Source organism: Myxine glutinosa, chromosome 1, assembly GCF_964187855.1.
Source record: "Myxine glutinosa chromosome 1, kmMyxGlut1.1, whole genome shotgun sequence".
NCBI classification, from domain to species: domain Eukaryota; kingdom Metazoa; phylum Chordata; class Myxini; order Myxiniformes; family Myxinidae; genus Myxine; species Myxine glutinosa.
Genome location: NC_136261.1, coordinates 150,699,396 through 150,713,216, shown reverse-complemented (window position 1 = coordinate 150,713,216; position 13,821 = coordinate 150,699,396). Strand labels below are relative to the sequence as shown.

Genomic DNA, 13,821 nt, shown 5'->3' with positions numbered 1-13,821 from the left:
AGAAAAAAAAGGAAAGGAAGTTGGGAAAAAGAATCGCAACTTAAAATAGTGCAGCAATGTTTGAAGGATGGAAATAAATCAAAAGATTTTTAAAATTTGAGCAAGTGCAAAATGCCATGTCTAGTGCAAAATTGGAAGTACAGTAATCTCTACAGCAGATTTGTAACACCCTCTCCCACCACCACCCTGTGGTGCTATATGGTAAAAATTTACATGGAGAACTTGTGTCCCCTCCAACCCCCCGCCCCCACCCCCCCCGCCACCCCCCCGTTCTCCCACTCCTCCTCCCGAACCCCCACATCTACAATTTTTTTTTATTGCCTAAAACATACCTGGGCAATCACCAAGTACAACCACGAAATTTCAACAAGTAAACCACCCAGGGGTTCAGGAGTGCATACAAGTCAAACACACCCACCACAAACACATAATCCAAATCAAATACAGAGCAAATATAGAGATGCCCGGCCGGGTGACCTTTTCCTGGCAAGGGTTTTGGGACATGGTGAACATTGAAAAGCTATGGAGTTATTGGCCTCATGATGGTTACCTTTTGCCTGCAGGTTGGCGACAGTACTGCCTGACCCACATCCCAAAATACACTGCAGCACTGCCTGACCCCACATCCCAATATACACTTTATAGCGGCCATTGGTGGCCTCAAAACAGACGTCAAGGCCAACGTGTTGTACTTTAAAACATTGCCCAGATTCTGAAGTTCCTACACCCAACATTTGGGAACTCTAGGTGCTTCGGTTCGCTGTGAAAGAGTAACATACAAACACACAAAACACTTGCAAATATGTATATAGATTATTCATACATCTAATTGTGTCAACATGTCATGTGCATGGAAACAGTCCATGTATTTGTCATGTGGTCCAATGCTCCGATGAAAATATTTGTGCAACGTGTTCGGACTTTTGGAAATGCAGCCCAATACTTTCAGATACAATACCAAAGGTGAATTTTTGACATATGAAATATATCGTTTCCAAGATTCGAGACATCTGATGGAATGCAAACATACTTAAAACGAACATGTGTGTGTGTGTAAAAATTTGGGGGCCCCAAAAAAAAAAAAGAAGAGTCGGACCTGACAATGCACAAAAGCAATTACTTACGTTGGCACTTCATCGCAATAGTCATGTCAACATTGATTTGAAGCTTGCTGCAAAATGAAACGTGGATGATGAACGTCAATACAAGCAGATTGTCAAGTAATAGCAACAAATAATCCACAGTGTGAAGTGGGAAGGTTGATGAACGAAATGTGTTTGAACCAACCTTGAAATGTCTAGATCGACCTCATAGTCATATCTTATAGATGTCTCTCTATAGTTCAGAAACTCCATGAAGGACAAAATAATGATGAGGGAGAAAGCAAGCAGTGACACTGCACAGACAAAGTACAGCATAAAGGGTTAAACAGCACATAGATAACTGCTCTCCATATTAAGAACTCTCATTTTATCAAATACAGTACTATAAACTCAAATCATGAGGTATACAGATCTAGTATGGCAGCAAAATCGCAATCTTCTTCTTCTTCTTATAAACAAAAGTGTGCACAATATGTCTGTATGTCTGGTAAACTCAGACCCTTGGGCCGAATGACACCAAATTTTCAGGGTATGCTCCCTACTTAGGTTTTCCATAAAATGTTTTTCAAAAATATGTTAGATTTATTTTATTTTATTCTGGATTTCTCCTCGGTGTTATTTGGATTATTTCTCCATTGCGGTGGATCCAATCGCATCACTTTGTCCGGTAACTATTCCGAGACCAAGTACCATAGATAGATAGGATGGGAAACTCCTATTATGCATGTATGAGCCAAATTTATATATTAATTTTTATATACAAAGTCAAGGCTTGTGTAAGAGCTAACATATAAAACATATAATAATAGACTGGTCGGTTTTTGAGAAAACACACTTCTAGAGGCATTTTTGGGGAAAAGCTGACATACCACTTTTTTATCATAATTAGGGTGTGCTGAGTTCATTTTTGCTGTCTGTCACCCTCTCCTGTGAAGCTAAATTCCTCAAAATGGCCAAAAACAAAATGGCCGCCAAAATGTTATTTTACCTATTATATCCAAAATATATCTAGATGAAATTTTGTCCCATGAGCTCTTGCCAGTGCCGATTGCACTGGCAGAAATGAATGGTGACATTCGTACAGGATCCAAAGCCATTCTGTCTCAAGTTCTGCCAGCAGAAACACCATGCCCACCGATGCTGGCACCAGATGAGCTCGGTGGCAATGCAACCATTATTTTTGATGGACAAGCCTCAGTGATTGCCATTGGGAAGCCACACAGACTTTCTACATTTGGAGATCTGGCTGATGTCTTCAAAAACACTGTCCTTCAGATAGGATATTTGTTTGACCGCATTGATGTTGCATTCGACAGATATTATAAGGTGTCCATTAAATCCGGGACGAGGAAGAGGCGTGCCAAGGGCATCAGACCCATTCGAAGAGTCGTTGACAGCCATGAGGTGCCCTTGCCAGCTGACTGGAGTAATTTCCTGGCCTTAGGGGAAAACAAGGCAGACCTGGCACGATTTCTTTCTGAACATATGGTAAGGCATGATCAGCATGACAAAACCATCGTTGTGGCTGGTGGATTCACTGATGAAGAGAGGGTTGAATCAAACAACCCGGATGTGGACACATCCCTGCTTGAAGCTCAGCATGAAGAGGCTGATACCCGTATTATTTTACATTGTGTTAAAAACCAAGCTGACAGAATAGTGGTTCAAGCCAGGGATACTGACATTCTGGTTCTACTTCTGGCTCACTTCCCTCGAATGTCTTGCACAAAACTCTGGCTCAAAGCGGGCACAGCTAAGAAAAGAAAACATATACCTATTCACACAATAGCAGAACAGATGTCGTTTGGTCCGACTGTGCTGGAAACTATTCCAGCCTTCCATACTTTGACTGGAAGTGATGTGACATCCTTCTTCTCGGGACACAGCAAATCCACTGCATGGAAAGTCTTTACAGAGCATCACGGACTACTGCAAAATCTTGGAAATGGAGATCTTACAGAAGGAACTGCTAAAGATGCGGAGCTGTTTGTCTGCAAAATGTACAAGATGCAACACGTTGACACAGTTGACAAGGCTCGACCAGTACTCTTCATTAAGTCCCGCGCTCCAGAGTCACTTCCCCCAACAAGTGATGCACTATTCTTCCATGTGAAACGTTCACATTATCAGGCATTAGTGTGGAGACAAGCACATCTGAACTACCCAGATCTGCCTCCACACGAGTCCATGGGTTGGAAACAGAGCGAGGACAAACTGGTGCCCATTTTGATGTCATTTCCACCTGTACCCCAGTCGTGTCTGGAACCGATTTCCTGTAGCTGCAACACTGGCTGTATGAATTTACGGTGCAAGTGCAGAAAGTCTCGTCTGTTGTGTACATCACAATGCAAATGCAAGGATAACGACAACTGTCACAATGAGTAGAACTGTATATGAATGACTGTGTGACACAATTGCAGAAAATTCGATCATTTTCATATGAGACATTGGAGGGAGATGCACATTCTATCAGATAACATCACCTGTACATTGTATTATATGACAAGAGAATGTATATGAATGTTATATGAAGAGAATGACAGAGATCTGTAATCTGGTGGTGAAAGAAGGCCGCATTCCAGTGGATTGGGAACTGAGTACCCTCGTCCCTCTATACAAGGGGAAAGGTGACCCTATGGAGTGTGGCTCGTACCGAGCGATAAAGTTATTGGAGCATGGAATGAAGGTATTGGAAAGGGTGTTGGAGAGGAGGATAAGGAAGAAAGTGAAGATCGACGAAATGCAGTTTGGATTTATGCCAGGAAGAGGAACGACAGACGTGCTTTTTATTGTGAGGCAGTTGCAGGAGAAGTACATGGAGAAGAGGAAGAAGTTGTTTCTTGGGTTTGTTGATCTGGAGAAAGCATTCGATAGGGTTCCACGCGAAGTATTGACATGGGCATTGAGGAAGTTAGGAGTGGAGGAATGGTTGATCAGAGTAGTGATGGCAATGTACAAAAGAGCGCGCACAGCTGTAAGGACGAAGGACGGGAACAGTGGTGAGTTTGAGGTGAAGGTGGGAGTGCATCAGGGGTCGGTACTAAGTCCACTACTATTTGTAGCTGTGATGGAGGTGCTGGCTCAGAACGTAAAGGAGGGTTTACCATGGGAGTTGTTGTATGCAGATGATCTGGTGTTGATTGCGGAAAGTATGGATGGACTGAAGGAAAAGATGAAGACGTGGAAGGAATGTATGGAGACAAAAGGTCTGAAGGTGAATATCGGAAAGACGAAGTTGATGGCAAGTGCTAAAGCATGTGGTGAGGTGGAAAGAACTGGGAAGTGGCCCTGTGCTGTGTGTAGGAAGGGTGTCGGAGTGAACTCCATTCAGTGTACAATGTGCGCTGAGTGGGTTCATCAAAAATGTAGTCGTCTGAGAGCGTCATTAACCAGTGTGGCAGTTACATTCAAATGTAAGGTGTGCACAGAGGGAGCTGCAGATGGAGGAAATGTTGAGTTGGATCTTGGAGACGGCGTGAAGCTGGAAGGTGTGAAAACATTTTGCTACCTCGGAGACATGCTGAATGGAGAAGGTGGATCAGACTCGGCAACGGTTGCTCGAGTGAGATGTGCATGGAAGAAGTTTCGGGAATTGAGTGGCGTGCTGATGATGAGGGGAGTGTCGTTGAAGCGAAGGGAAAGGTGTATGCTGCATGTGTGAGAAGTGTTATGATTTATGGGAGCGAGACATGGGTAATGAACGTAGAGCAGCAACGAAGGTTGGAAAGGGTGGAAATGCGAATGGTTCGACGGATGTGCGGAGTATCGTTGAGAGAGAGGAAGACAAATGATGAATTGCGAAAGATGATGGGAATAGAGCCTGTGATTGATGCTGTGAAGAGGAACAGGTTGAGATGGTTTGGTCATGTGTTGAGGAAGGATGAAAGTGACTGGTTGAGAAGAGTGATGGAAATGAATGTAGAAGGAAGTAGAAGACGGGGAAAACCGAGAAAGACTTGGCTAAAGATGGTGGAAGAAGAAATGCGGGCAAGGGGGTTAACAAGGAGAGATGCAGAAAATAGGGCAAAATGGAGAAGATTGTCATGGGGACCGCAAGGCTAACCCCCGCTCTAGCAGGGAAAATGGCCTTTTTAAAATGCATGTTGTTGTTGTTGTTGTTGTACATTGTATTATATATGGCTAAATTTATTTGAATACATATAAAGTTGCATTATGTACTGCTTAAATGCTTGTACCTTATCTAATTCACTGTTTGTCATCATATGAATGTGCCTACAAACAGCCTCTTGTGTCACCTTCATATTTCCTATATTGGCAACATACCGATTAACAATGACAGCCATCTTGAAATTCAATATGGACACCATCAACCTATGTTAAGAAACTAATAACAGTATTTTGCATATTTGAGAATAATTTTGTACATAATGATGCTTTTGAAATGAGAGTACTCAACTTTGTATTTAATTTAGAGAGGTATGAAAAAAATACAGTAAAATTGAATCTTTGGCAGCCATTTTGTTTTCGGCCATTTTTGAAGCTTTTGCCTTCATTTGAGAGGGTGACAGACAGCAAAAATGGACTCAGCAAACCCAAATTATGATAAAAAAGTGGTCTGTCAACTTTTCCCCAAAAATGCTTCTAGGCTTTCATAGAAGCACATTTATCAGATTTCCGACCAGTCTATAAAGGGAGCTGGAGACAAGAAGGGGAGAGAAAGAGAAGCACAACAACAGTAAAGAACAGTGACATCGGGAGATCTGTGGAAGGGAGTGGGCTCTGGGTGGGGTACACGGGATAAACAAGATGGACACTACCAGGATTTTCAGGAAAGAAAACGGAATTTGAAAAAGGTGGATTTGGGGAATTATTATTTGGAATTATTTGTAGAATTATATTGAAATTAGAATTGTCTCCCTTTCATTAGAGGTCCCACAAGCCACCACATTGATATTTCAATGCCTATACCATAGAATGTCAAAAACCAAAATGTCCAATAAATAGCATTTTTGAACCCTTTAAATCTTTCAAGACCCCTTAAGGCTTAGACCATTTAAACCTTTTGAGTCTAACCACAATTGAAGGTGGGAGATGTAGATGACCTTTAGACCCTTACACGCTTTACACTCCTTAGACCCGTTAGACCTGTTATACCTGTTAGACGCACACCATGCAAACATCTATGGAGTTTTTTTGCAATATACAGACGATACTTTTTCAGCAAGTAATGCACAATCTCCAGCCACCCTCAGGGTGGGTACTATGCCCAGTCACTTCCAATAGAAAAAGTAAATGCAGTGTTTAGTCTAATGCCACAAGTATTGATATGTCAAATCAAATGATTTTTTAAAACTATAATCATATCAGAGGAACATACGTGAATGTGTGTGTCCATTATATAATCCACTGTGGCAAGCCCTACTCAACTACACATACACACCTGTACCACCACTTGTTGATGTTTGCACACATCCCTCTGGTATCTTAGGAAAGGCATCAAACTCTTTAACCACACTCAGAGCTTTTTTCTGGTTCAATCTTCTCATGTTGATACATCAATGTAGCTTGCACCACCTGCCAAACAAAATGGAAAACAAAGAATCAAAGTAAATTGAAACAAAACAAAACCACAACCTAAAATGAAAAGCAACTCCCTTCACACCAGAGCATTACAAAGCCTGTACCACAACCCCCAAGCATCAGCGTTTTTGTTTTTTAGCGCACTGGAGGATGGGGTTTTGCAATCACTTCTGTCTGTGTGTATGTCTGGGCCATAACCTTTATTAGCATTTGAACTTTTGTCATCAAATTTTCAACATAACATTATTTTGAGAATACGGAGAAGACAAATTAATAATTTGGTCAAAAGGCCAAAGGTCAGCATCACATAAAATCGTTAATTTAAATCCGCTATACACACACAAGCGTTGGTCTTTCTCCCTTTCCATTCTGCTCTAGCTCTTCCACGAGCATCGATCATGTACCGGTATACAACAAAAATAATAACAAGTATAGATACATTCAAGGTACACCGCCCCATGCCAAATAAATAAATATCCTCCAGCAAGGTATTGCCGGGGCGCCTCCTCGACAAGTCCGCATGAATACTCGCGTTCGGAGATCAAGGCAGAAACCCCATGCTCCCTAAATTTGATGAACAAATGCAGCACAATTGAAAAATGGCATTCCATGAGCCTTAACTTTGTATACAAAACAAAGGTGGATGAGATGGCAACTGGCGATTTGTCTGGAATCTCACTTTTAATCTCCGCTTAAAACTTGAAACGAGACAAATCTGTAATGAATTGCAAATGAATTGAGTTTTGAATAAGAACAACAAACTTAAAAGACAAAGCATTCAATGAAGCAAATCTTGAGCAAAGCTGTAATGATACAAAATGTATTCACTGGGAAATCGAGACCATTTAAAGCAGCAATGTGTTCACAGCCCCTACAGTTTGTGTAACGCCTGCATCGAATGGGCAAGAAATATTTAGGTTGTAAACCCAGTTAATTTTCATTAGGCCTTCGAGAACACCTTTCTCTGCATCAGAACATTGAAACAAGACAAAAAAAAAAATCCAAAGGTCCCTTCTTCATATATTTTCATGCTTCACCTTCATGCATTGAGTACCATTCACTTCATTTTCATGCATTGAGTACCAGCTTGCTGGGATGAATGATCCCGGTGTGTACCCCGGTTTAGAATAGGTACACCGTATCCCTGCGCATCGTAAGAGCGTGACCAAGGGTTGGCATCAGGAAGGGCATCCGGCCATAAAAACATTGCCTCAAACAGGGAACCATGATTGTCATGGGGCCCGCAAGGCTAACCCCCGCTCTAGCGGGGAAAATGGCCTTAAAAAAAACGATCATTCATTCATTCATTCTTCACCTAATGAAGGGTTGGGAACTACAGATAAAATAGACGCAGGAATTTTTTTTAAATCATGGTGCAGAGCATTTTTTAAACAGCGATTGGGCGACGAAAACAATTGTTCGCCCAGTGAATAGGATTTTGAACTACTGTGCGACAAGGTTGTTTGGCTTTAAAACTTTCTCAACGTACGAAGTATGAAACAGATGATCGTCTCGACACGAGATGTGGTGGAGGGACTTGGGGAGGCCTCAAGCACACAATTCTGTGATGAAGTCATTGGACACTTTGCTTGTGGAAACCTTCTTGTATCATGAGATGTTACAGATGGCAGTGGAAAACGGTACCATCCGATGAAGATCTCTGTGGCTGTAACAGTGTTTTCCAGGGATGGTACAAGTTTACCTGTCACTGACTTCTCACAGTAATGGACCCGAATGTGCTGTTTCATGTCGCACTATCCTGAAGAGCCCAAACAGCCCAGCTACACGAGAGAGGCCATCAATTGTCAGATGCACATCACACTCAATAGTCCGGGGACGGCACACTTTGATCCACGACCAGCAGTGGCAAAATTCTTTACAGAAGAAAGAGTTCCGGACAAGGAACTCCATCACACCCGAGATTTCGTAAGCACTGAAGACAGCATTTTTTAACATTTAATAAGATGACTCGTCTCTGTATTGATCATTCTAGGTTCTCAGTAACCCTGTAATAAATATTATTTTTCAAATACTTTATTATTATTAATTTTTATACATTAATTTTTGTTTTTCAAATCACCACTTTTCTTGATCCTTGTCGCCCAGTGAAATTTGCTTTAAAATGCTCTGCCGTGGTGGACAGCAACAGGCCATGGTTGCATTACCTTGTGCAAAATTACCATTACCTTGAATGTGCAAAACAGGAGATAGTGGGGCGGCTTAGCCCAAATATTCAAAAGAATTGTGCATTTTGTGATACAAGCACCAAATTTGGCACAAATGTACATTAATATGTTGCGAACATTTTCAGATATTGGGCCACTTGAAATTCCGTAATTTTTTTTTTCAAATTTTTTCAAATTTCGTAATTTCAAATTTTTCGGGTGACACCGTCACAATTTCGGTCTTCGAGGCCGGCCGATAGGCAAAGTGTGACCGGAAGGGACGAGGTTCTCCTGACCACGTGGCCCTCGATCTGGGAAGCGAGAGGCGTTCCATTAGTGGACGCGCCCCTCACGCCCGACTTTTGGGCGGCCCCGGCAGGCCGTTTGTTTTGACGTTCCGTGACAGGCCCCGCACCCCCACCTCCGGGCCGACCGGAAGCTTGTGCTGAGTACATCATACCTGAACAACTCAGTGAGGCAGAACACAGCAGTGCACACCAGGGTGACCCCTTCAGTGCATAAACCAATTAACCTGTCCACCGCAGGGCATATAGAAATGAAGTTATTTTCTGCATATAATAATAATATAAGTTCAGTTCTATATAACAATTTCTGTTATCACCACTACCACTACAACTACCACTACTACAAGCTTTGTCTGGAATTTTGTGGACTAACAGACAAACAGACATACAGACAAGCTGGGATCAAAACATTACCTCCTTCCACCATTGAGTGTAGAGGTAAACATCATGGAAATTATATCATGCCCTAGATTTAATTCATGCTTACCCGTGTATTTGCTTCACTGGTTCACAAGGTCTTTTGCATACATGTAATTCAGACTCTCGTCTTCATTGCTGACCACACAATGTTCGCAACATATTAATGTACATTTGTGCCAAATTTGGTGCTTGTATCACAAAATGCACAATTCTTTTGAATATTTGGGCTAAGCCGCCCCACTATATCGGCCGGCCTCGAAGACCGAAATTATGACGGTGTCACCCGAAAAATTTGAAATTACGAAATTTGAAAAAATTTGAAAAAATAAATTACGGAATTTCAAGTGGCCCAATATCTGAAAATGTTCGCAACATATTAATGTACATTTGTGCCAAATTTGGTGCTTGTATCACAAAATGCACAACAGGTTTGCTATGCTGCTACACTAAGAGTTCGGACAGGGCAAGTTACACAGATTGTCTGCCAGTACTGTTAAACTGGAGGTTTTGGAAGTGCAAACAATGCGATTTGTGATCTATGGTGTTCAAACGTATCATTCAATCGAAATAAAATAATAGTTTAATGGCTGTAGAAAAAACAAACAAACATTGAATTGGAAGTTTACGGCCACTGTAATTTAACCCACTTTATTTAAAACAATTAGCTCTTCGTGCTTGTTGTTTGTGTCCTTTATGACATCCCTAAAAACAGGAAGCTTCCTGTTTGGAATGATTTTAAATTTTGTTTGACTGCCAGACAGACCGAGAGACTGAAGCAATTGCTTTGCCGAGAGTGCACATGCGCAATCGAGACGAGATTCCATACTATTTTCCAAATCCAAAGATGAAGTACTGCTAAACTGATGAAAAATGAAGTAGTTCCTTGGTCATAGAAATAGGCTGATAAACAGAGAGAGAGATTAACCAATTGCTTAACCATAGTGAAGGGTGGAATCTTGTCTTGTCCGTACCTCCTCGCACTTGCCATTACCAACCTCTCCCTTCTACCCACTTGTCACCACCACCACCAATGGTTTGTATCAAAGGTGTAGAGGGTGCGAAGCACAGGTGAGGTGGGCTGAAATGGAATTTACCTGTGCTTCATTAACAGGCTAAAACTGCAAAATCGAACAAGGCAGATTGGGCGATTCAAGCCAAAGCAGCAACGTTTAACACAAAGTTCATTGCATTTTGGCTTCACCAAAGCAAGACTTGCTCGCAGCAGGGAAGATACAACGTTGTGAAAACCTGAGCTAGCAGGGATGAGAAACAAACTAACCACATGGTACCCCAGCTTGTGTGTTATGGGCACCATGTCCATAACATAACCATAATACTGTACTTTGGGGAATACTGTTCCCCCCTCTGGGCCGGTGCTCCTGCCTCACACCTAGCTCGGCTTTACGCTGTTGAAACCAAAGCTTTCAGAATCATTGGAATCTCCTGCGATGAAGTTAACTCCGAGGGCCTTTCACTCACTCACCGCAGGTAGGTTGGTGGTCTTTCTGTCTTCTACCGACTCCTCTCCGGCCTTGCTCCCCCAGCTCTGTCTGTGCTCTGTCCCCCAAATATTCCTACAGGTCGCACACGATCTGCCTGCAACCCTCTTATGGTTAAACTGCCAACATCTCGGCTCTCTGCTCACCTTCACTCTTTCATTCCCCTTTTCTCCCGCCTCTGGAACAAACTCCCCCACTCCCTTCAATCCCACTCCTCCCTCCAGGTCTTTAAAACAGCTGTTCACCACCATCTCTTATCTTCTCCCATCCAAAACCTTGATCTTTTCTACCCAGGCTAATTCACCCCAGATCCACTTCTTTAAAATTCCAACTTCTTTCCTGGAAGTCCTTGCAGTGTCCATATGTTTTATACCTCTCCCACCTCCCCCCAAGCCCTCTCCCTCCCACAGTTCTCTCGATGTCCCTGCTCTCAAATGTTGTGTTTGTGTCCTTCCCCCTGTATCCCCATCTTGTCTACCGCTCCCCTTATTTTGTGTTTTATGTGTCGGTTTGATTTTTTGTGTGATTAATGTTAGCTCTTTCACGAGCCTCGATGTTGTATACAAAAAATAAATAAATAAATAAAATAAATCAAACCACATGGTATCCCAGCTTGTGTGTTATGGGCACGATGTCCATAATATAACCATAAGCAAACCACATGGTACCCCAGCTTGTGTGGTATGGGTACCATGTCCATAATATAACCATAAGCAAACCACATGGTACCCCAGCTTGTGTGGTATGGGCACCATGTCCATAATATAACCATAAGCAAACCACATGGTATTCCAGCTCGTGTGTTATCGGCACCATGTCCATAATATAACAATAAGCAAACCACATGGTACCCTAGCTTGTGTGTTATGGGCACCATGTCCATAATATAACAATAAGCAAACCACATGGTATCCCAGCTTGTGTGTTATGGGCACCATGTCCATAATATAACCATAAGCAAACCACATGGTATCCCAGCTTGTGTGATATGGGCACCATGTCCATAATATAACAATAAGCAAACCACGTGGTACCCCAGCCTGTGTGTTATCGGCACCATGTCCATAATATAACAATAAGCAAACCACATGGTACCCCAGCTTGTGTGATATTGGCACTATGTCCATAATATAACAATAAGCAAACCACATGGTACCCCAGCTTGTGTGTTATGGGCACCATGTCCATAATATAACAATAAGCAAACCACATGGTATTCCAGCTTGTGTGTTATGGGCACCATGTCCATAATATAACAATAAGCAAACCACATGGTATCCCAGCTTGTGTGATATGGGCACCATGTCCATAATATAACAATAAGCAAACCACATGGTATCCCAGCTTGTGTGATATGGGCACCATGTCCATAATATAACAATAAGCAAACCACATGGTACCCCAGCTTGTGTGTTATCGGCACCATGTCCATAATATAACAATAAGCAAACCACATGGTACCCCAGCTTGTGTGTTATGGGCACCATGTCCATAATATAACAATAAGCAAACCACGTGGTACCCCAGCTTGTGTGTTATGGGAACCATGTCCATAATATAACAATAAGCAAACCACATGGTATCCCAGCTTGTGTGATATGGGCACCATGTCCATAATATAACAATAAGCAAACCACGTGGTACCCCAGCTTGTGTGTTATGGGCACCATGTCCATAATATAACAATAAGCAAACCACATGGTACCCCAGCTTGTGTGATATGGGCACCATGTCCATAATATAACCATAAGCAAACCACATGGTAACCCAGCTTGTGTGTTATGGGCACCATGTCCATAATATAACAATAAGCAAACCACATGGTATTCCAGCTTGTGTGTTATGGGCACCATGTCCATAATATAACAATAAGCAAACCACATGGTATCCCAGCTTGTGTGATATGGGCACAATGTCCATAATATAACAATAAGCAAACCACATGGTACCCCAGCTTGTGTGATATGGGCACCATGTCCATAATATAACAATAAGCAAACCACATGTCCATAATATAACAATAAGCAAACCACATGGTACCCCAGCTTGTGTGATATGGGCACCATGTCCATAATATAACAATAAGCAAACCACGTGGTACCCCAGCTTGTGTGTTATCGGCACCATGTCCATAATATAACAATAAGCAAACCACATGGTACCCCAGCTTGTGTGATATGGGCACCATGTCCATAATATAACAATAAGCAAACCACATGGTACCCCAGCTTGTGTGATATGGGCACCATGTCCATAATATAACCATAAGCAAACCACATGGTACCCCAGCTTGTGTGATATGGGCACCATGTCCATGATATAACAATAAGCAAACCACATGGTACCCCAGCTTGTGTGATATGAGCACCATGTCCATAATATAACAATAAACAAACCACATGGTATCCCAGATTGTGTGATATGGGCACCATGTCCATAATATAACAATAAGCAAACCACGTGGTACCCCAGCTTGTGTGTTATGGGCACCATGTCCATAATATAACAATAAGCAAACCACATGGTACCCCAGCTTGTGTGATATGGGCACCATGTCCATAATATAACCATAAGCAAACCACATGGTAACCCAGCTTGTGTGTTATGGGCACCATGTCCATAATATAACAATAAGCAAACCACATGGTATTCCACCTTGTGTGTTATGGGCACCATGTCCATAATATAACAATAAGCAAACCACATGGTATCCCAGCTTGTGTGATATGGGCACAATGTCCATAATATAACAATAAGCAAACCACATGGTATCCCAGCTTGTGTGTTA

At 42.2% G+C, this 13,821-nt stretch overlaps 1 protein-coding gene across 2 annotated transcripts in view; it reads right to left on the bottom strand.

Moving 5' to 3' along the window:
* Nucleotides 1-13,821, bottom strand: part of ERGIC2 (ERGIC and golgi 2) — a 46,480-nt gene that overhangs the window by 23,974 nt on the left and 8,685 nt on the right. Inside the window, exons 1-4 of one of the 2 annotated variants that reach the window (XM_078778176.1) lie at nucleotides 9,270-9,342; nucleotides 6,505-6,638; nucleotides 1,288-1,396; nucleotides 1,125-1,171 (exon numbers count right to left, since the gene is read on the bottom strand). In XM_078778176.1, coding sequence (XP_078634302.1) covers nucleotides 1,125-1,171; nucleotides 1,288-1,396; nucleotides 6,505-6,610 — 262 coding nt within the window. In that variant the 5' untranslated portion in view covers nucleotides 6,611-6,638; nucleotides 9,270-9,342. Of the gene's footprint in view, nucleotides 1-1,124; nucleotides 1,172-1,287; nucleotides 1,397-6,504; nucleotides 6,639-9,269; nucleotides 9,343-13,821 lie in introns of those variants that run through there. The other variant, XM_068119880.2, reaches the window with a different exon arrangement.